The 20,832-nt window shown below is 44.7% G+C and overlaps 2 protein-coding genes across 3 annotated transcripts in view; both read left to right on the forward strand.

The window, feature by feature from the left end:
• The window catches only part of LOC135207252 (ADP-ribosylation factor-related protein 1-like), a 140,838-nt gene that overhangs the window by 94,150 nt on the left and 25,856 nt on the right, over positions 1-20,832 (forward strand). The window lies entirely within an intron of this gene.
• The window catches only part of LOC135207129 (ADP-ribosylation factor-related protein 1-like), a 75,447-nt gene that overhangs the window by 31,521 nt on the left and 23,094 nt on the right, over positions 1-20,832 (forward strand). Inside the window, exon 4 of the mRNA XM_064238721.1 lies at positions 10,024-10,195. Coding sequence (XP_064094791.1) covers positions 10,024-10,195 — 172 coding nt within the window. The remainder of the gene's footprint in view (positions 1-10,023; positions 10,196-20,832) is intronic.

A 20,832-nucleotide genomic window follows, 5' to 3' on the forward strand; every position in this document is an offset into this window, starting at 1 on the left:
TGAACAGATGTCTTGTACTGTGATACCATGGCTATTTTTGTTGAAACCCTACTAAAGATACAGGCTATCTTGGGTTGAGTGGTTGGTGACTTTGGCTTCTGTTTATGATTTTGGTCATGCGTTTTATAAGAATGGATGTTCAAGATTCTTCACCTAATAAGAATGATCAATGTAGATGCCAAGATTGGGAACATATTAGCAAGTTGCAAGTTGTGTGTGTTTCAGTTGAGCTTAATTCATAATGTCTTAAAAGTCCCTCATGGTTTATCCCCCAAGTGAAAGAGGTAAATTAATACACTCCCATTCTCCTTTGCCATTCACCTTCTTGGATCTCTGCTTCTGCTGTTGGTTTGATGTCCACCTTTCTTCCATTGCATGGTTTGAGGAGGATATATATGGACCAAATGGCAGTCTGCTGGAACTCTCTATATGGTGCTCCAGCTGATGTAGTGTCTGTTCCCATAACCCTTATTATTCCCTGTTCAGTGTCCACCTTTCTTGCTTGCGCAATAGCTGTTCTGAGATATTTTTAAGAGATGGTGTGAAGGTGCTGTGGCCCTCCATGGATATTCATGGAGACCCTATATTTCTAACCCAGTTTAGACTGCTAGAGGGGTGGTTCGAGGTGGGCCTTTAACTGTTAAGACCTCAGGTTTGTTAGTTATGAAAAATACAAATTAGTTACAAATTTGGTATTTGTTCATACACGAAACAAACCTTCGGTCTTAACATTAGGATAGACTTACTATTGGAGGGAGGTAAGTCTCTACAACTGACTGGGAGTTTGCCACCTTATCCATTTCCGAATATATAGGGAAATTCTAAGAGAATGGACAATGAACCTAGGACCAAAGATATAAGCGGATCTATTGGTTTCCTCCCACTGGGTGTAGATACCATTCTACTGTTTACTCTTGTCCCTTGCGACTGGATCCACCTTCACCCCTCTTTTCCTTATTATCCAGAGGGGTGTGTTGCTACTGAAAAGTATATCATCAGCTAAGATAGCTTCACAGTATGGCTGACCATCTCACCTGCATCTAGTCCGTTCCAGCACATGACGGTACTCTCCTTCATATTGCCCGTAGTTAAAGGAGTAGGAAGAAAGTAGTAAAGAAAAAAGACCAGTCATCCCATTCATTCTACTTTCATACCTTCATCTTAGACTAGACGCAAACTGACCCGCCAGGGGCACTGGATGAACTATATCACTTGTTGGGCCGCCACCATTGGACCCAAGGAAAAGGTGTCCAAGGATCTATGGGCAACATCTTTCAAATAAAATGAGGTGAAAGTTGTTTGGCGCTTCCACACGCCAGCTTTCAGAATTTTATCCACAGACATGTTCTTCTTAAATGCCAGGGAAGCACTCACACCCCTGATGTCATGAGCTCTAGCTCCCACCTGGCTATCTGACCCTCTGTCTTCTGCAGTATAAGCATCTCTGATCGTCTCCCTTAGCCAAAGTGATATTGTATTCTTGGACACTTCCTTCTTGTTCCGTCCTGTACTTACGAACAACCTCTGGCACCCCGGCCTGAGGTGCCTTGTTCTCTTTAAGTACTCCCTTAGTGCCCTGACGGGGCACAGGAGCATTTCAGCTTTGTCGTTGTCTACAAAGTCTGCCAAGGAAGGTATGGTAAAGGAGTCGAATCTGCCGTCTACTATTGTTGGATTTTGGGTCTTTGCCACAAATTCTGGGACAAACTCACACACCATTGATCTCCAACCTCTCGAGTGCTTTATGAGATATGAGAGGCCATGTAGCTCCCCCCCCCACCCTTTTGGTTGAAGCCAGGGGCCAATAAGAAGACTGTCTTCAGGGTCAGGCTCCTATCCGTGGACTGCCTTAGTGGTTCGTATGGGGGGTTTTGTCAGACTATCAGTACCTTGGTCAGATCCCAATCTGGGGGCTTTTAGCTCCTTGGTGGGCATGACTGTTTTCAAAGCTCCTCATCAGCATGGCCAACCAACTCCCATGAAGACGATATGTCCACTCCTTTCATTCGTAAGACTGAGGCTAGAGCAGCCCTGTACCCCTTCACTGCAGATACAGACATATGTTTTTCTGTTCTGAGATATATCAGAAAGTCTGCTAACTGCTGAATAGTGGTTACCGAGTGGAGACACGTTCCCTCTACGACACCAATCACAGTATGCTGACCACTTTCCTTGGTATACTGTCGCAGATGATTTTCTGATATTACCTGCCATCAGAGTTGCTGCTTTCTGCGAAAACCCTCGCTCTCGGAGGAGATACTTGACAGTCTCCACCCGTGAAGCGATAGGGACTTCACCGACTGGTGGTACCTCTCCACGTGAGGCTGACACAGAAGGTTGCTCCATGGAGGTAACTCTCTTGGCACATCTACTAGGAGTTCCAGTAGGTCTGGAAAACCACTCTGCTTTCGGCCATAACGGGGCTACCAGGGTCATCTTGAGGTCTGAGACTGCATTACCCTGTTCAGAACCTGACGGATTAGACAAAATGGAGGAAATGCGTACACGTCCAGATTGTCCCAGGGGTGTTGTAGCGCATCTTCTGCTACTGCCTCTGCGTCCGGGACTACTGAACAATACACTTCCAACTTTTTGTTGTACCTGGTTGCGAATAGGTCTATGATCGGTCCTTCCCACAACATGAGCATCCTGTCCACTACCTGTTGGTGTAGGGACCACTCCGTTCCCAGAATCTGATCCCTGCGGCTCAACTTGTCGGCCACTATGTTTCTTTTTCCCGGAATATACCTGGCCTTGATGTCTACCAGGTTCTCTATAGCCCACTGGTGAAGTTGAACTGTCGTCACATGTAACTGCCAAGAAACTAGGCCTCCTTGCTTGTTTATATAAGCTACTACTGTGGTGTTGTCTGACATCAATACCACTGAGTGTCCCTTTACTCTCTCCCTGAATTCTTGTAGAGCCAGGAAAGCTGCTTTCAACTCCAGCACGTTTATATGGAGTTCTCTGTCCTTGCAACTCCATTTGCTGACACCATCAACTCCTCCATATGGGCTCCCCAGCCTTCTAGTGACGCATCCGAGAACAGCAAGAGGTCTGGGGAGGATTGTTGAAGGGGGACACCCACTGTCAGATTGTCGTCGTCCACCCACCACCAGCAAGTCTTTCCTCACTTCTGCCGACAAGGGAATTTGCTCGTACGGGTGATCTACTGTTGGTGACCAAAACTCCTTCATCCTCCATTGTAGGGACCGAAGGTGTAGCCTTCCTTGTGGTACTAGCTTCTCCAGGGAGGTTAGGATTCCCAGCACCACCTGCCACTGTCTTGCTGGCTGTGTCTGCTTTCCCAGAAAGGCATTCACCACTTGTTTGCATTTCTCTACTCTTTGGTCTGTCGGGAATACTTTGGCTGTGTTGTGTCTATCACCATTCCCAGATATTCCAAACGTTTGACTTGGATCCAGCTGCGACTTCTGCTGATTCACCACAATACCTAGGCTGTGACAAAGCTGCAGGAGGGCGCCCTGTCCCTGAGTAATTTCTCCCTGGACTTTGCTATCACCAGCCAATCGTCCAGATATCTTATTAGCCTGATCCCCTGAGCATGCGCCCACGCCGACACGAGGGTGAACACTCTTGTAAAAACTTGAGGAGACGTTGTCAATCCGAAGCACAGGACCTTGAATTCGAAAGCTTTCCCTGCAAGACTGAAGCGGAGAAATTTCCTTGAAGACTGATGGACTGGTATCTGAAAGTATGCGTCCTTTAGATCGACTGTCAGCATAAAGTCTCCGATTCTGACTGCTTGTAGAACCGTTTTCGGAGTTTCCATCTTGAAACTGGTTTTCCTTATAAACAGATTCAGCGTTGACAGGTCTATTACTGTCCTCCACTCCCCGTTGGCTTTGGGTACCAGGAAAATCCTGCTGTAGAAGCCTTTTGTCGGACTGCATACTTGTTGCACAGCTCCTTTTTCCATCATCATCTTCACTTCGTCCTGCAGAATAGTGGCCTTCTGAGATTTGTGGGCATAAGTGACGTGGGGTAATGGTTGATCTGTCAGGGGCGGGGTTACCTCGAACGGAATCAAATACCCGATCCTGAGAACATCCACCACCCACTGCTCTGCCCCTAGTTCCTGCCACACCTTCCAGTGATTTGCCAGGCAACCCCCCACTGGTGTGGCCGAGTGATGGGAGGCGCCCATCCTATCTTCTTGAGCCTCTCCCTCTTCCCCTATTGCCCCTTCCTCTGTTGTTTCTATTGTGAAAGGGCCGATGAGTTATCCTCTTTGGGGAAGAGGGTCTTGTGACTCTATTAGGGATGCTATGTCTCACTGTCTTCTTTCGAGACATCTGCTGTTGTCTTCCCTCCAAAGGAGTAGTTTGACTGTTAGAACGTTTTCCTAACTGCCTGTTGCACCAACCTATCGTTAGTGTCCATCCTTCTTCTATCTATCGCCTCTTCCAGTATGACCTCTGGCAACAGTAGTTGCGATTCCAAGATATCCCCATTCCTCATTGCTAACAGGGAATCCAAATCCACATTGCGGCTTAGTCTAGCCAATGCTGCATCTCTCCTCATTAGCAGGATATTTGCCCAAACATTGGCACTTACGTTTGTCAGGTACGCAATCGCCTTGGACCCTGACTGTAGTAATCTAATGAACAATGGTTCATCCACTACTTTCCTTGTTGCTTCCGAGGATGCAATTTTCGCCACTGCTGTTGACCAAAGGTCTAACCAGGACGCAGCCTGAAAGACAGAAGAAGCTGTTGCTTCTAACGTAGCAGCCTCTTGGTACGTCATCGAAGGGCACTCCATTTTAACCTGATCCAAGGTTAATCCAGGCCTTAACCTTACAACATTAGGGTTCATTTGTCTAGACAGCAAAGGGACCTTCGGTGTCGTATAATATTTCCTTTGCTTTATCATTGGAGGGGGAATAAATTTAAATGATCTATTAGATCTTAAGGAATTATCCCTCCTGCAATCTTTGCGTTTACGTGTTGCAAGACCGATTCCGCATGACTGAACAAGGCAATTCATACGACACCTTGGTATCCCTCTTTAGTCCAAACGCCATGTCAATTCCAGGAGGAAGCATACTGGCCGGTGTTTCTGTCTTCTCCGAAAGGCTATTGAATTGACGAATCAAATCAATAACCTCTGCATACGAGGCCAGAAACTCTTGGTTTTCTCCTTCCTCCGGCTCTAGTGTACCACTCTCCGTCACGAGGGATGTTGTCTCGCCTCTATCTTCTGACAGACGGCCCGGAATTCCACGGCCGCCTGCCCATACGGCCGCTGTGTCTCTTTGATCTTTGCTGGCCGCTGTTGGCTCGATCCCAGATAGTCAGCAGGGGGACGAGAACGTCTCACTCTTTCTCTGCTCACGGATCTAGAGCGAGAATCTCGTCTAGATCTCCAAGATGAAGGTTCCCTTAAGACAGAGGTAAGTTCGTCTCTATTAGCATTGGCATCGTTTTCGAGCGTCGGCGAGCCCGGCCTCGGCCTTTTATCCAGACGGACACTGCCTTCCACGAACGTATCCGCCGAGGTTGCCAACTCTCTATTTTTCGTACTTTTAATAGGAGCCTTATCGTCCTTCGTACGTATTTTGAACGGCCTTACGGGCGAACTGGGACCTGCATTCCATCCTCTGCTGCACCTTTCGCCGCCAACGTCGATTTTACCAGAGGTATCGCAGTTTTTGCGATCCGAACTGGCAACTCCGCCTCGGCCGCTAGCTCGCCGGCCGTCACCTCTCTCGCTTGTTCGGTCACTCTTGCGAACGGCTTCGTCTGCCAACCTTGTGCTTAATAGCCACTGATTTTCCGACCTTCTTGCTGACTTGGAAATGACAGTCTTGGTCCGAAGAAGAGGAAGAATTGATTCTTCTCCTCTTGGCCCGAGGATCCGCCAGGAACTCCCGAATCCTCCTCCAACGCTTGACTGGCGCTCGCCGTGACGTTATCAGACTTAGCGATGACGCCGAACTAGAGGAAGAAGACGAAGAAGGCGAATCACACTTTTTCTTTTTGTCTCTCTTATTCATTCTCTCCTCTATATCCTGTAATTTCTGCATTACAGTTTGCATTGATGGGTCAGAAGGCGTATTAGCGTCTGGGTGCAGCGAAAAAGGCCGAGAATCGGTCTGTGACGTCATCACGCCTGCCATCTCAGAGTGTGACGTATGTTGTGACGTCATCCCTCTCGTAGGGAGAGACTGAGAGGTTTCTGCTGGCAACCGCACGTTTGCTGCCAAACTACCTCCCACGTTCTGCATCGCTGTAAATACTGAGTGGGATGGTGAAGCCGCGGCATTAATTCCCATAAATTGCAAGCCCGGGGGATGAGGAACATTCAGCGCTGCCGGACCCTGCTGGAACCGTGACGTCATATATAATGCGCAAGCAGACCATCCAAGGTTGGTACGCCTGGTAGGCCTAGCGCTGACCACGTACCATCTAACCTATGCGCTTGAGTAGCAGGAGCCTGGAACAAAGATGGTGGATCTCCCCCTCTACTTGCTGGGAACAAAGGAGAGTGCAAATTATTCATAAAATTACCCAAGGCCCCTCCTGACGTTTCCGATACAGAACCGCTAGGAGAAACCGAAGGGGTATGAGACAATTCAAAAGCAGGTGGAGAAACATATGGAGCAGCCTGGTTTATTACCGATACAAAAGAAGCCGGTAAGGTTTGGTCATCCAAAGATGGCGTCACCCCCTTTCTTTTGTATTGGCTTTTCCCATAGAACTTCTTCCACTGTTCCACCGACCAACCGCGACAAACAGAACACGGATTAGTAACCGTACATACGTTTTCCCTGCACTAATACACGTTGGATGGGGATCCGTCGACACCGAAGTTAGGAACCTAGAACATGGAAAGCCACTGACTCCTGGGCATTTCCTTTGTCTCCTCTTCGAAGCGGTAGACGATCCCGATGTTGAGGCAAAATTCTCCATCATACCACGTATACACTCTTACCACACACTGATCACACTTGGAGAAAGAAAAGGAATGAAAAATAAAAAATGAAATGGATAAAGAACGGGCAAACTGAAAAACCGGCTTTAAATGAGATAGACAGTAACACGTCTTATCTTAAAGGCGGTAGGAAAATAACTGATGGGTCACAGGTAGCCGTGGGCATTCTGGGTATACATGCCCCGTGACCTGGTATAGATGCATTAGTCCCTGGCCCCCTGGATCTCACAAGTGTAATTTTAATTCTAAACCGGTTTCCAGCTTGGCGCTAGTAAATCCTAATGTTAAGACCTCAGGTTTGTTAGTTATGAAAAATACAAATTAGTTACAAATTTGGTATTTTTTACTCTTCTTGGAACTTTAGCTTTGGCTTAAGTTCTTTGCCTGGATCAATTTCAATGGATCCTACTACTTTGGCAGTTGCCTCCCAAATGAAGACTGTACCTACCATTTGTTTTTACAATTTCCACTACTCTGGCAGCCCTTGCTCCTGCCTTCTCATTTGTCCCTGGTGAATTTGTCAGAGATTGAAGAGACTTGGAAATTAAAGCAGCAGAAGAGACTTGTGGAAGTTAAAGAAGCAGCATCTTGCCTCCCCTTCATCATCTTCATCCTCACTGTCCTTATCTTCAGGAAGCATATGAAAAAGTTCTGGAAAGCGGCCCCACATAAAGGTAAGGAGTCTTCTAGTGGCTGTCGCTCCTCTATTGAGAGTGGTAGTGATCTCTGCATTCATTCTGGGAAGAACTGGTGATCATGGCTGCTGCTGATGGATCGGCTTATGAGTTCATTTGTGATTGATCACCTGTGCATGAGTCCTCCCATAACTGGTTACCCAGTACACAACTTTGGTCACTCAGTCATTTGCAGGATTTTTTCTTGGGGAGGAAGACCAACCCTGACTCCTGACTTATACCCATGCCATCTTGGGAAGCATGGAAGGAGAGTCCATACATCTGTATATTACCAACTGTACTGGTTCTTCAGAGCTCCCCCTGATCCCAACTCCTTGACGAGGTGGGGGCCTTAGGGATCCACTGCATAGAGAGTATGCCCCTTTACACCTACACTCTGCTGTGGATCCAACTAAACATTGGGACCTTTAACTCCTATACTCCTCCTCTTATAAATTTTCACCCTTCCCTTCTTCTTCTTTCGTTGACGACCTTGGCAAGGTTTTGGACTATTGAATTGACTGCTCTTTTAACTTGATGGAGTACCTGACGTGGTCGAGTGGGGAAATTTTTATGTCAAGCCATGCCTGCAGTGCTGGGTCCAATCTCATGGGACTGACGACCCTTAAGGCATTGCGGGTATGGCGTATAACCAGGTGAGTGTCCCAGGGCAGTTACCACTGTGTAACAGTATTGCTCCTTCCCCAGTTGGGCCTCCCTGGTGAGAGGGACCTCATCCTGGACGAAATTTACAATTTTTATCATATGGAAAATTTAAAAACTATCCCCACGACTTCTGGCACTGATTTGGACCATTCTAAAGGAAACTCGACTCACAAAGACTAGGTAGGTATTAAAACGTTAATACCGTATACTAAACCTAGGAAACCTCGGTACCGTCATGACCCAACCTTGACTCACTTTGACTCCCTCTTTGGGAGTGGAAGTTGGTCAAGGTTTCTAACCATGGAAGCAGAACAAAATATTTCAGCCTTGAAATTAGAAAATTTCTTACTAAACCGACGTCCAACGACAGAAATGTCGTTCAGAAAAATAAAAGAGAAGACATGGCTTATAGAAGCCACAACAAAAAGCCAGTCAGAAGACTATTTGTCTTTAAAAATTATGGATTCCATTAATGTTAAAGTGGAAAAGCATGATAATATGAACAGCATTCAGGGTACCATTGTACTTCCTGACAACAACAACGACCCAATTAATAAGATAATACTATTAGACTCTCTCAAAAAGAGATACCCCAAAGTCGAGGATTGCGAGGTGTATGACATAACAAGTAAGAAAGGCAGTAAACAAGTAATAAAAATAGCAAAAATAAAATTTGAGGGTTCAGATCTACCTCAAAAAATAAAAATTCTAGGCCAAAACAGAGAGTTAAGACCCTATATTCCGAAGCCACTGCAGTGTCAAAATTGCAGTAAGTTTGGACACACAAAGAGAAATTGTAGGAATGATCCTGTGTGCGCTTACTGCGGATCTACAGAACACACCACCAAATGGAAGTGCGGTGAACCTAAATGTGTAAACTGTGGTCAGAATCATCATGCAAGATCCAAAGAATGCATGTATTACATATACAATACGGAATTAAAAATGTTAAAAGAAAGAACAGGCATGTCTATAGCAGAGGCTAAATTAGAATTGAAAGTGAGAGGAATTCAAGATCCGGCTAAGAAACGTACGTATTCTACTATAACTGAAACCAATAATGAAACAAAGCAGCATCGGCTGGGAATGGAATCCCCACTGTTAACCGAGGGCTGCCTGTATATAAAAATGGCATTTTCATAATAAAATCAAGTTTCATAGACCACCCACCCTCTCCTCTCATGAAGATAAAGGCACAAAAGAAATGAAGTCTTTTGTTTTGTTCCTATAGTTCTCCAATAGTGAGCGGAGTAATCACCTACACAAAAAGAATAGATGCGCTACCATGATTTTTAAATTAGCTGCTGCGCAAGTGGAAAAGTATAGCTATGTAATTATCAAGAAAATATTTTTCCTTGACATACAAAAATGAAGTCAAATACAAAAATTAAGTCATGTATTATAATCCCATCCCTAGCCAACCCTTCATTTATGTCTGCCAAAGGAAAAAGTGACAGAATTAATTGATTGAGTTCAGGGATTTCTCACCCTTCACTCACCTGCTGTTGGTCAAGCATTCACAATGGAACCAACTTTTGAAAAATGTTATCCTTACCACTTCAGGGATGTATGTATATGTAGGAAAAATATAGACTTTTTATAAAATTTGAAATAAAAAAAAGATTTATTGTTAATGTACAGAAAGACATTCTGTACATTATAAATAAAGGAAATACATATGTAGATTTTCAAGTGAATGGCTTTTAATAATAAGGTGTGTTTGCAGACCGAATGATATGCAGTGACAATCTTTCCGGAATTCCTCTTCTTGTCCTTGCAAACAAACAGGACCTTCAGGACTGCATGGGTGTCAGGGAAGTAAAACCAATATTTAATCAGTCAGCAGATCTCATTGGACGACGGGATTGTATGGTGATGCCTGTATCAGCTCTCACAGGGTATGTTTTATTCTCTATTGTCCTTAATTTTATAATACAAAAAGGTTCATAGAGTTGCATGGATATTATTTTGTTAATAGAAGTTCGTGGAATTGCATGGAATTTATTGTGCTAACAGCATTGTGACTTGTGGTTTTTCAAGGTGAGTAGTAGTAGTTAGAAACATAATAGATGTTAAGCGGAAGTGGAATCATTATTGTCTGTGAGGAACTTGAATGATCACATACTCTACCTCAAAACTGACTAGAATGGATCAACCCAAATTCTCTTATTACACCTCACATTGTGCCTTTTCCAAATTCCTACATGTTAAGGAAACTGGAGATAACCTACCTCCATTTTTCTTCATTTCCAATTTATTCTATAGTGGTTAGTTTTAGTATGGATTATAACTTGTATGTCATCAGCTGAGGTATAAATACCAAGGTCCCTTCTTTTTATTTGTTTCTCTTAGATATGGCTTTCGTTTGCTTTAGCTTTTTTGCTTAACATTGTTCCTATGAGAATACAAACCATCAACTTTGATATCATGGGTTTTTGAAATCTGGCAATAAGGTACTGGTACAAATTCCACAATTTGATTTTGAACTGTAGGTGCATTCACAATCCCAACATTGAACTGTCATAAAACAAATTTGTAAAAAAAAGTATTAATAATAAAACAAAGTTTTTATGAAATACAACTATTAATGCACAAATACTTGCTATGCCCACCATGACTCTTCTACCCAATTGGATACATTTTGGGACTGAATTCTATCAGTTTTTGGCAGAGCCTGGGATTGTGCTATCCCCCATCTATATTTGTGCATTGAAATTCTATGAAAATCAGGGAGGAAGAAACTCACTTGAAGAAATTGACTAACTGATGACTGGGCCCTGTTCTCTCATGCAGTAGGGAAAATGTAAGATGGGTAGGGGATGGTTGAGACAGGAAAATGATCAGTGTCAGTCAGTGCATGAATGACTGTGACTAAAATTTTCCTGGTTTGAACCTGGGAGCAATTGGTTGAAAATAATAGTTCCCAGAAATCAGTCCAACATCATATGAAGATGCAAATTAGGTTTAAAACCAGTGAAATTAGCCGTGGACAATACAGAACTGTCTCAAGAAGTACTGGGAGGGGGGAGGGAGTAGAAAGAGATATACCAACGAGCAAACACAGTGATAAGAAGCAAGTCCTGGTAGCCCCTAGGACCCTTCATATTGTGAAGGGGCAGGTTGAAGGAAAACTGGTCATTACTGCCTGACAGCTTGAGGAGGACATTTCTGATCCCTCAGTTTGTACCATTCAGTATTATTTGAGCAAGCAGCTTGGATTTAAAATACATTTTTGCAAAAAGAAGCTAGGTTTAACTGAAACCCAGAAAAAGAAAATGCTTTCTTGTGTTCATTTTCATAAAGAATTTTGTTTAAATGAGTGGAAAAGTGTTGTTCACTGATAAATCAATCTTGCATGTGAATGCTGGCGACTCTTCTAAAGTTTGGCAGTGGAAGAATCTGAGTCCCTGTGATGAATGGTTGATTCATAAAAATTGATAGACACAGTCCCAGAGTATCAAATTGTGTTAGGGGAGTCGTGGAGGACATAATAATACCAATAGCGCCTCAGTGGCGTGGTCAGTATGGTATTGGCGTACTACCTCAGTGGCCGCGAGTTCGATTCTCGGGCATTCCTTTGAGGAGTGAGAAATGTATATTTCTGGTGATAGAAGTTCACTCTCAATGTGGTTTGGGAGTCAAGTAAAGCCGTTGGTCCCGTTGCTGAATAACTGCTGGTTCAATGCAACATAAAAACACCATACAAACGAACATAAAAAATTTCTTTGTTCTCTTTCTAATAGTGTTTTTACAAGTTTGTTTTATGACAGCTTTGTGTCGCTTTTGCAATTTCACCCATATCAGTCAAATTGCAGCAACTGTAGTTAACTGGTGGTAGGTGGGTGAGTGATGGAAAATCTTGCTCATCTGCCATCACTGAGTACTTTTTGTTGGCCAATATCAAGTGAGGACATGACTGGCAATTGGAAACTTATTTTGCTTTTTCTGTATGCATTGTAATTTATCTTAAATTATGGATATGTAAGCCTAAGAAGAAAGACTAGTGAAGAATGTAAGGGAGTGGTTGCTTAATGGCTGTCTGTGCATTCCCACCAATAGTGTCCCATATGTATAGGTAGGACTTATAGTCCAGATGTTCCCTACAAGGAGTATGCAATTTGGTCTCCTTCGCGTAAGAACAAGTTTGGGAACGAGGGGGAAGCTTAAAAAGCATGAGCTGGTGTTGTCTGGGAGAAATGCCCCCTGATATATCTGAGTCTTTTTGGTTCCTTCCTCTTCCTCATTCCTTTTCCCTTCCTTCTCCATAACCTTTTCCCTGCTCCTTCCATGGACCTGTCCAAGGGGGGTCTACTCCGGAAGGGGGATGATCAACAAGTGCACTCATTTAATGAAAACCCAGGCACGTGTGATGGAGTCTCCCCAGTTAAGACCTATCTGAAAATTATTTGCGGGAGGACCCGCTCATTCGCGGATTTTTCTGCGGAAGGTATGTATAAAATTATTTGTGGGTCCCCCACTATTCATGGATATGAACCTTTTTGTACAGCAATATTCTGTATTTTCATATTATGAATTTACAGTATAATATGTGACATTAAATATACAGTGGGGCATCGCTTAGTCGTGGATCAGCAATCACGGAATCAGTCATTCACAGTTTTTTTCTTGGACTACTACTCATGCTATAGCGTTAGTATGAATCACAGCATCGCAGGACAAACGTGTTGCGTATGCGATGTTTATCGGTAGGCTAACCCTCGGCCGCGGTCCAATAATCACCAACATACATGAAACAACTCACATTATGATATTAACTGACAATAAAGGTAATAAAACCATTCTCACCTTATATATTATTGGCATATCTTCATAATAAATAGCCTATTCAAGGTATATGTATGATGTTCATTAGTAGGCTAGGCCTAGTTGCAGTGCGATAACCACCAACATACACAAACAGATTCACATTATGATATTAATTGACAATAAAGGTAATAAAACCATTCTCACCTTATATATTATAGGCATATCTCTGAATGTAAACAAAACCAGAATGCAAATGGTAGATCCTATGTTCATACCATAATACGTACTATAATCTGGTAATAATACATGCAATATGATTAGACACAATAAAACAACAGTTTTATTAAAATGATCATTAGTCTCAATACACAACTATTATTCAACAGTCTCTCTCTCTCTCTATAGAGAAACAGCTGATTGCTGACGTAATCTGCCATAACTATCGAGCATTTATCGAGTTGTGTTTAAGTTGTCACTGCCGATGTTCAATGTTGGCTTCCAAAGTAAAAATGAAATACATTTTTACTCATTCTTCATGTAATGGAGATCTGAAGGAAGAATCCCAGTAAATAAAAGCTGCAGGTTATAGCCGAGGCTGAATAAAATGAATAAGGAGCACATGTTGTCTCTTTGAGACATTGTAACACACACACATTCTCTCTCTCTCTCTCTCTCTCTCTCTCTCTCTCTCTCTCTCTCTCTCTTCTCTCTCTCTCTCGCTCTCTCTATCTCTCTCTCTCTCTCTCTCTCTCTCTCTCTCTCTCTCTCTCTGCAACAAATCGTAAACGAAAATATATTATCATCATATCTTCATATTTAAAAGGCTATTCATGGAGTAATTTCATATCAGTGAAATCAACTTTTATCTATGCAAAGCCAGCCAGCTGACAAAATGTATGTACGCATATAAAAATCAAATTATGGTAGCATTCACAGCAAGATTATCTTTCGAAGTTTTAATAGCACCAGTCATGGTAGTAATAATGTTTGGAATATACGTAACATTAATTTTCAATACAAAATATTGTTATTCTGGTAGTAGATAATAGTTTAGAATGATCATATGTACTCTGCATTGTTAGGGGTTTGTGGCAGCGATGACACAACCAAAATAACGTTTGTTCATGAAACTTACCTGTCAGATATATATATAGCTGTATTTTCTGACGTCCGACAGAATTTCAAAACTCGCGGCACACGTAGTGGGCGGCCAGGTGGTAGTACCCATTCCCGCCGCTGGGAGGCGGGTATCAGGAACCATTCCCATTTTCTATTCATATTTTTTCTGTCGCCGGTGCTGGAAACAACTGTTTGCAGTACCTCCGTCTAAGATTTTTGGATTATCTCGCTTTAAATTATCTGGATTGACTTTTGGTATCGACTTCTGGATTGTTGGATTGGCACGCGTAATAGTGGATTGGTTTTTTATTTTGGATTGGCTTTTCTGTGTACATGATGTCGGGATCAAGTACAGGGAGTTTCAGAGTGTGCGTGAGGAGTGAATGTAAGGTGAGGCTTCTTAAACCTTCAGTTGATCCTCACACAGTTTGTATGGAATGCAGGGGGCATGTTTGCTTGGTTGATGATCGGTGCAATGAATGCAAGGATTTGTCAGATGATAAATGGAAGATGTATAAGACCTATCGGCATAAATTGGAGCGCGATAGAGTCAGGAGGTCTTCCTCCAAGAGCAGTTCTACAAAAGGTAAGGAATGTAATATTTCTCCTCCTCTAACACCGGTAGATTTTGTTCAACCTAATCCTGTTTTGTTGCCTTCGGGCCCTATTGCTGTGTCAGGAGAAGGTAACGCCCTTTCTCTGATTCTCGAGTCTATTCGCGCTCTTGAATTGAAAGTGTTGGCCTTAGAAACTGGCCCTGTGAAAGTTTGTGATAGTGCCCCTCCCCGTGTTGTGGAGGGGGCGTCAGATCGGACCCCATAATGCCTCTAGGCCTAGACCTCTATCGGACTCCCAGGACTCAGGGAGTGGGTATGTCGAAAGCCGCAAGAGGGTTACGGGGGCTCCCCACCGATCTGGCGTCCCTTCGGCAGGCCTTGTTGCTAAGTCCCAGGCTGCCAAGGAGCGCGCACGAGCGCGCGTCCTGAAGGATTGCTTTTCGTCCTCCGAAGCGTCCTCCCCGCGCAAGGGGTGGAGCGCTCGGAGAGACTCGCGTCCGTTGAAAAGGACTTTTCGTTTTGAGTACGCTTCACGTCCTATGTCACCGCTTTCTTCAGAGGACGCGTATGATGCTTTTCCTCCTCAGAAGAGAGGTAGAGTCTCAACCGACGAGGACGTTGGGTTGCGCGCACAGGCGTGTTCCCCTGAGATGCAGGTAGCTGTACCTGCGAGAAGGAAGGAGGCGTCCCCTCGCCTTCTCGCAGGGTCAGTCCTGCCCCTTCTTCTTCTTCTTCGTCACCTACGAAGAATATCCTTTTGTCCCTTCAGGACCAGATTTCGTCTCTCATGGCTCAAAGGACTCGCCCAGCAGCAGTCGAGAGGACGAAGCAGTCTCATTCTCTCTTGTCTCGTTCGTCTCTCTCTCCGCCTCCGGATCGTCACCGTTCTCGTTCTCCGAGTAGATCTTTCGCACACACTTTGAAGGACGCTCGCCGTTCGAAGCAGGACGCTTTGCGCTCTCGGCAGGGCGCTTTTGAGGATGCTCGGCAGGACGCTCGCCGTTCGAAGCAGGACGCTTTGCGCTCTCGGCAGGACGCTTTTGAGGACGCTCGGCAGGACGCTCGCCGTTCGAAGCAGGACACTTTTCGGACGAGGCAGGACGCTTTTGAGGACGCTCAGCAGGACGCTTGCTTGGCTAAGCAGGACGCTTTTGGCGCCTCTCGTCAGGAAGCTCGCGCTTCCTCTCTTAGGGACGTGTCTATTAAGACAGTTCCCGTTGTTTCAAAGGACACTCTACGTTCACAGGATGTCCGTCCTTCAAAGGATCGTCGTAAGGGCGAGTCCGTACCTGAAGCGGTGACTTCCAATCAGCGGAAGAAGTCTTTGTTCAGGCCTAAGCCTGCTGGACTACGCCCCCCCTCTCCGGATGGACGTTCTCCAGTTCCTCTTAGAGAAGAAGGGGAACTTAGTAGTCCAGCGAGTTCAGTCGAAGAAGAACCTCCTGTAGCTTCGGCTGTCTCAGACTATAAGGTTCTTGTGCGGCTGTTACGTTCGTCCTTCGGGGATAAGTTTCAGCCGGCAGCCCCTAGGTCTCCTCCCTCTCAACTTTCGTCTTCTAAGTCAGTCAAGACTCCTGAGTTTGTCGAAATGAAGACGTCGCTTTCGACCAAGAGGGCTTTCAAGAAGCTACAAGATTTTATGTCTCGAAGGAAGGACCAGGGCAAGACCACTTTCGCCCTTCCTCCCTTTAGACTCTCCGGGAAAGGAGGAATTTGGTATGAAACCAAGGAGGACGTGGGGGTAAAGGTTCCTTCATCCGCTCTTGGGGACTTCTCCAGTTTAGTGGACGCTCAGAGGAGGTCCCTCTTATCTTCTGCAAAGGTGTCCTGGACTCCTGTGGAGACGGACCACCACTTGAAGGGACTGCTGCGCACTTTGGGTGTCTTTAATTTCTTAGACTGGTGCTTGGGAGTTTTGGACCTTCAGTCTAGAAGCCCTGATTCTCTCAGTCTGGGGGAGCTGTCCAGCGTGTTGTCGTGTATGGACAAGGCCGTCAGGGATGGTTCGGAAGAGCTGGTTTCTCATTTTGGAACAGCTTTCCTGAAGAAAAGAGCTCTTCTATGTAATTTTACCGCTAAGTCGGTTTCTCCCGCTCAGAAAGCGGAATTGCTCTTTGCGCCTCTTTCGGACCATCTCTTCCCCCAGGCTATGGTAAAGGATCTTGCAACGAGTTTGCAGGAGAAGGCGACCCAGGACCTCTTGGCACAGTCTTCAAGACGCCCAGCAGTTCCTTCCACATCTTCATTCGTTAAACCCCCGAAGAAAGTCAAACCCTTTCGCGGGGCACCCCCCTCGAGAGCAGCCCTTCGAGGGAGAGGTTTTTCGAGAGGAAGAGCTTCATTTAAGCCAAAATCCACCAAATGAAGATCTTGTCCTTCAGACGCCAGTCGGGGCCAGGCTGAATTTCTTGGCGGAGGCATGGAGGCAGAGAGGGGCGGACCCTTGGACTCTCAAGATCGTAGAGCAGGGGTACAAGATCCCCTTTTTACATCCTCCTCCTTTAACATCAACTCCCAGAGACCTCTCTCCGACTTATCAGGGAGAGAAGAAAAGTATCCTTTTCGATCTTTTAGACCAGATGGTCGAAAAAAGAGCGGTGGAGCAAGTCTTGGACCTGGGGTCACCGGGCTTCTACAACAGGATTTTCCTGGTGCCGAAGCAGTCGTCGGGTTGGCGCCCAGTCCTGGATGTGAGCAGGCTCAATCTTTTTGTGGAGAAGAACAAGTTCAAAATGGAGACGCCTCAGTCGGTGCTAGGAGCCTTGAGACCTGGCGACTGGATGGTGTCTCTGGACCTGCAGGACGCGTACTTTCACGTCCCCGTCCACCCTCTTTCAAGGAAGTACCTGAGATTTGTCTTAGGCAACAGGGTTTGGCAATTCAGAGCCCTTTGTTTCGGTCTCAGCTCGGCCCCGATGGTTTTTACAGTTATAATGAGGAATGTAGCGAAGTGGCTCCATTCTTCAGGGATCAGGATATCCCTCTACCTCGACGATTGGCTGATCAGAGCGTCGTCGAGACGAAAATGTCTGGAGGACCTTCAGTCGACATTAGCCCTAGCAAAGTCCCTGGGTCTTTTGGTCAACTCCGAAAAGTCGCATCTGACCCCGACACAGTCCATCGTGTATCTGGGGATTCAGATGGATTCAGTGGCTTTTTCGGGTTGGGCGTTTCCATCCCAGGAACGTCAGCAGCTGGGTTTAGAGAAAGTCGCAGCCTTCCTAGGGAGAGAAGCTTGTTCGGTGAGGGAATGGATGAGTCTGCTGGGCACCATTTCCTCGCTGGAAAAGTTTGTCTTGTTGGGAAGACTGCACCTCAGGCCTCTTCAATTTTTCCTTGCGGAAGAATGGAAGTCAAAGGAGGACCTGAATGCGATCCTAAGGATCTCAAACACAGTGAAAGACCACTTAAGATGGTGGCTCGACCCTCAGAAGTTGCGAGAGGGCTTCTCCCTAAATCTTCTGAGCCCCGACCTAGTGTTGTTCTCAGACGCTTCCATTTCCGGTTGGGGAGCAACACTAGGGGGGGAGGAAGTGTCAGGCTCCTGGAGAGGGGAACAGGTAGCCTGGCACATCAATGTAAAGGAACTGGCAGCGATCTTCCTGTCGCTGCAGTTCTTCGAAGACAAAGTGTCAGGCAAGGTCATTCAAATCAACTCAGACAGTACCACAGCCCTTGCATATCTAAAGAATCAGGGAGGAACTCACTCCAGATCCCTTTTTCTCCTTGCGAGGGAAGTTCTGCTATGGGCAGACGCAAGGCAGATCAAGATCCTGACGAGATTCGTGGCAGGGGTACAGAATGTCAGGGCGGACCTTCTCAGTCGTCGAAATCAAATTCTGCCAACAGAGTGGACCTTGCACCAGGAAGTCTGTCAGCAATTATGGAGACTGTGGGGACGTCCTCTAGTCGACCTGTTCGCTACGTCGAGGATGAAGAGGCTTCCTCTGTATTGCTGCCCCGGTTTCTGGATCCAGGCAATTGCGGTGGACGCGTTGCTCTGGAGCTGGACAGACCTAGATCTTTACGCCTTTCCCCCATTCAAGATCATGGGGGAAGTCATGAGGAAGTTCGCAGCTTCAGAAGGGACAAGGTTGACTCTGATTGCCCCGATGTGGCCAGCAAGAGAGTGGTTCACAGAGGTCATGACTTTCCTTGTGGACTCATCTTGCCAGAAGACTGATTTGAGCCTCTTTAAAGTGAAAGCTCACGAAGTCAGAGCCGTAGCTACTTCTCTTGCCTTCCAAAGGAATATGTCTATCAAAGATATCCTTGATAGCACCTTTTGGAGGAGCAATTCCGTATTCGCCTCACATTACCTCCGGGATGTGAGAACGATTTACGAGAACTTTAGTTCTTTGGGGCCTTACATTTCGGCAGACACGGTTTTGGGGCTGAAGGTACTCTCTCCCTATCCCTTAGCTTAGTTTAGTTATTTTTTTTGATTAGTTTTTATTATTGTGTTTATGGTTGATGGTGAGATCTTCTGTGGAAATCTCCCATTCTTTAGTTTAACTGTCAGGGGTTGTTTGGTTAGTTGGTCAGGTGGTGGTCGGTTGCTGTGTTACTCCCATATGTTTGGCTAGATGGTCTTGTCACATTGAGGTCACGTCCCCGTTGACAGAGCATCCAGAGTGCACCAGCACTACAGGTCTACACCTGGCTGGCAACTCTGATAAAAGCAGAAGCAGGCTTAAGTGACAGTAATCACAGAGTCTACTTTGCTAACAGGTAAGGAACCAAGAAGTAAATCTTTTACTTAATTTAAGTTTCCTAAAAATCCTATTCTGTCTCTTCCCACCATCCGAAGGTGGGATTCAGCTATATATATATCTGACAGGTAAGTTTCATGAACAAAATGTTATTGTTGTAATACAATTAAGTTTGTTCATACTTACCTGGCAGATATATATAATTAGAGTGCCCACCCTCCTCCCCTCAGGAGACAAGGGTCATGAATAAAATATGAATAGAAAATGGGAATGGTTCCTGATATCCGCCTCCCAGCGGCGGGAATGGGTACTACCACCTGGCCGCCCACTACGTGTGCCGCGAGTTTTGAAATTCTGTCGGACGTCAGAAAATACAGCTATATATATATCTGCCAGGTAAGTATGAACAAACTTAATTGTATTATAACAATAACATTTTTCCTTTTAGGCTACGTGTTTAGGAAAAACATGACACAATCGGCTTTGTGACTGTTTATTCTGATATTTTTAATGATACAATAACTATCATTTGTACTACTAACACCATCTTCTCATAACTAATGTATGGTTTCTTGTTCTAGTACGATGAGTGGATCTGTTGAGTCCAATGTTACTAATTTCACATTTTTAATGTTAGCTTTCATTTTCTCGAGGTAATTAGCCAGAAAATTTCCAATCTAGCATCTGGCAGGAAAACTTGCATTTGTTTTCAAATACATCTAGCATACATATTTTGACATCAAATCTGTGTTAATGTTAAGTTGAATATTTCTTTTATTCTACTATGTTTGATATATCATGTAAGAAAAAAAAATCTTGTAAACCATTTTCAGGAATTGGACAGAATAGGTTTCGAAATTATTAGGAATCATGTAACGTAATGTACAAGTACACTGTATATGTTAGAAACATGTTTGAATCGAGAGAGCAATTGGTTGAAATTGGCTGGGTGGCATTGTTGTGCATGATGTGAATTTTTTAGCACTTCATGGAGCAAAATCTAGCAAGAAATTGCCATTCCCATTTGGCAACACTGGCCTACCCACGTTTGGTTTATGTTGTTATTGAAGTCGTGTTCACCGCGTTCTTTAAATTGTACTCATATAAACAAGTTAATTATGTGGCATCCAAAAGCCCTGATTCATTTACGCTTATGGGAAAGATGCCTAAAGGTCAGATGAAGGTTATTATGTGTAATATAATAGCATGTGTTGTGAGGAAGGGAAGAGATGTTTTGCTGCATGCTGCTGGTAGCATCTTTATTATTCATCTGATTGCACTGCAAAATCATCGCCATCTTTATCCATAGATTGTTGGTGATTACCCTTATGATTTACATAATTTTGATATTTCTCTTAACTCTCTCCCTCTCTTTCCTTT

This window comes from Macrobrachium nipponense, chromosome 32 (assembly GCF_015104395.2).
Source record: "Macrobrachium nipponense isolate FS-2020 chromosome 32, ASM1510439v2, whole genome shotgun sequence".
In the NCBI taxonomy this organism is placed as follows: Eukaryota; Metazoa; Arthropoda; class Malacostraca; order Decapoda; family Palaemonidae; genus Macrobrachium; species Macrobrachium nipponense.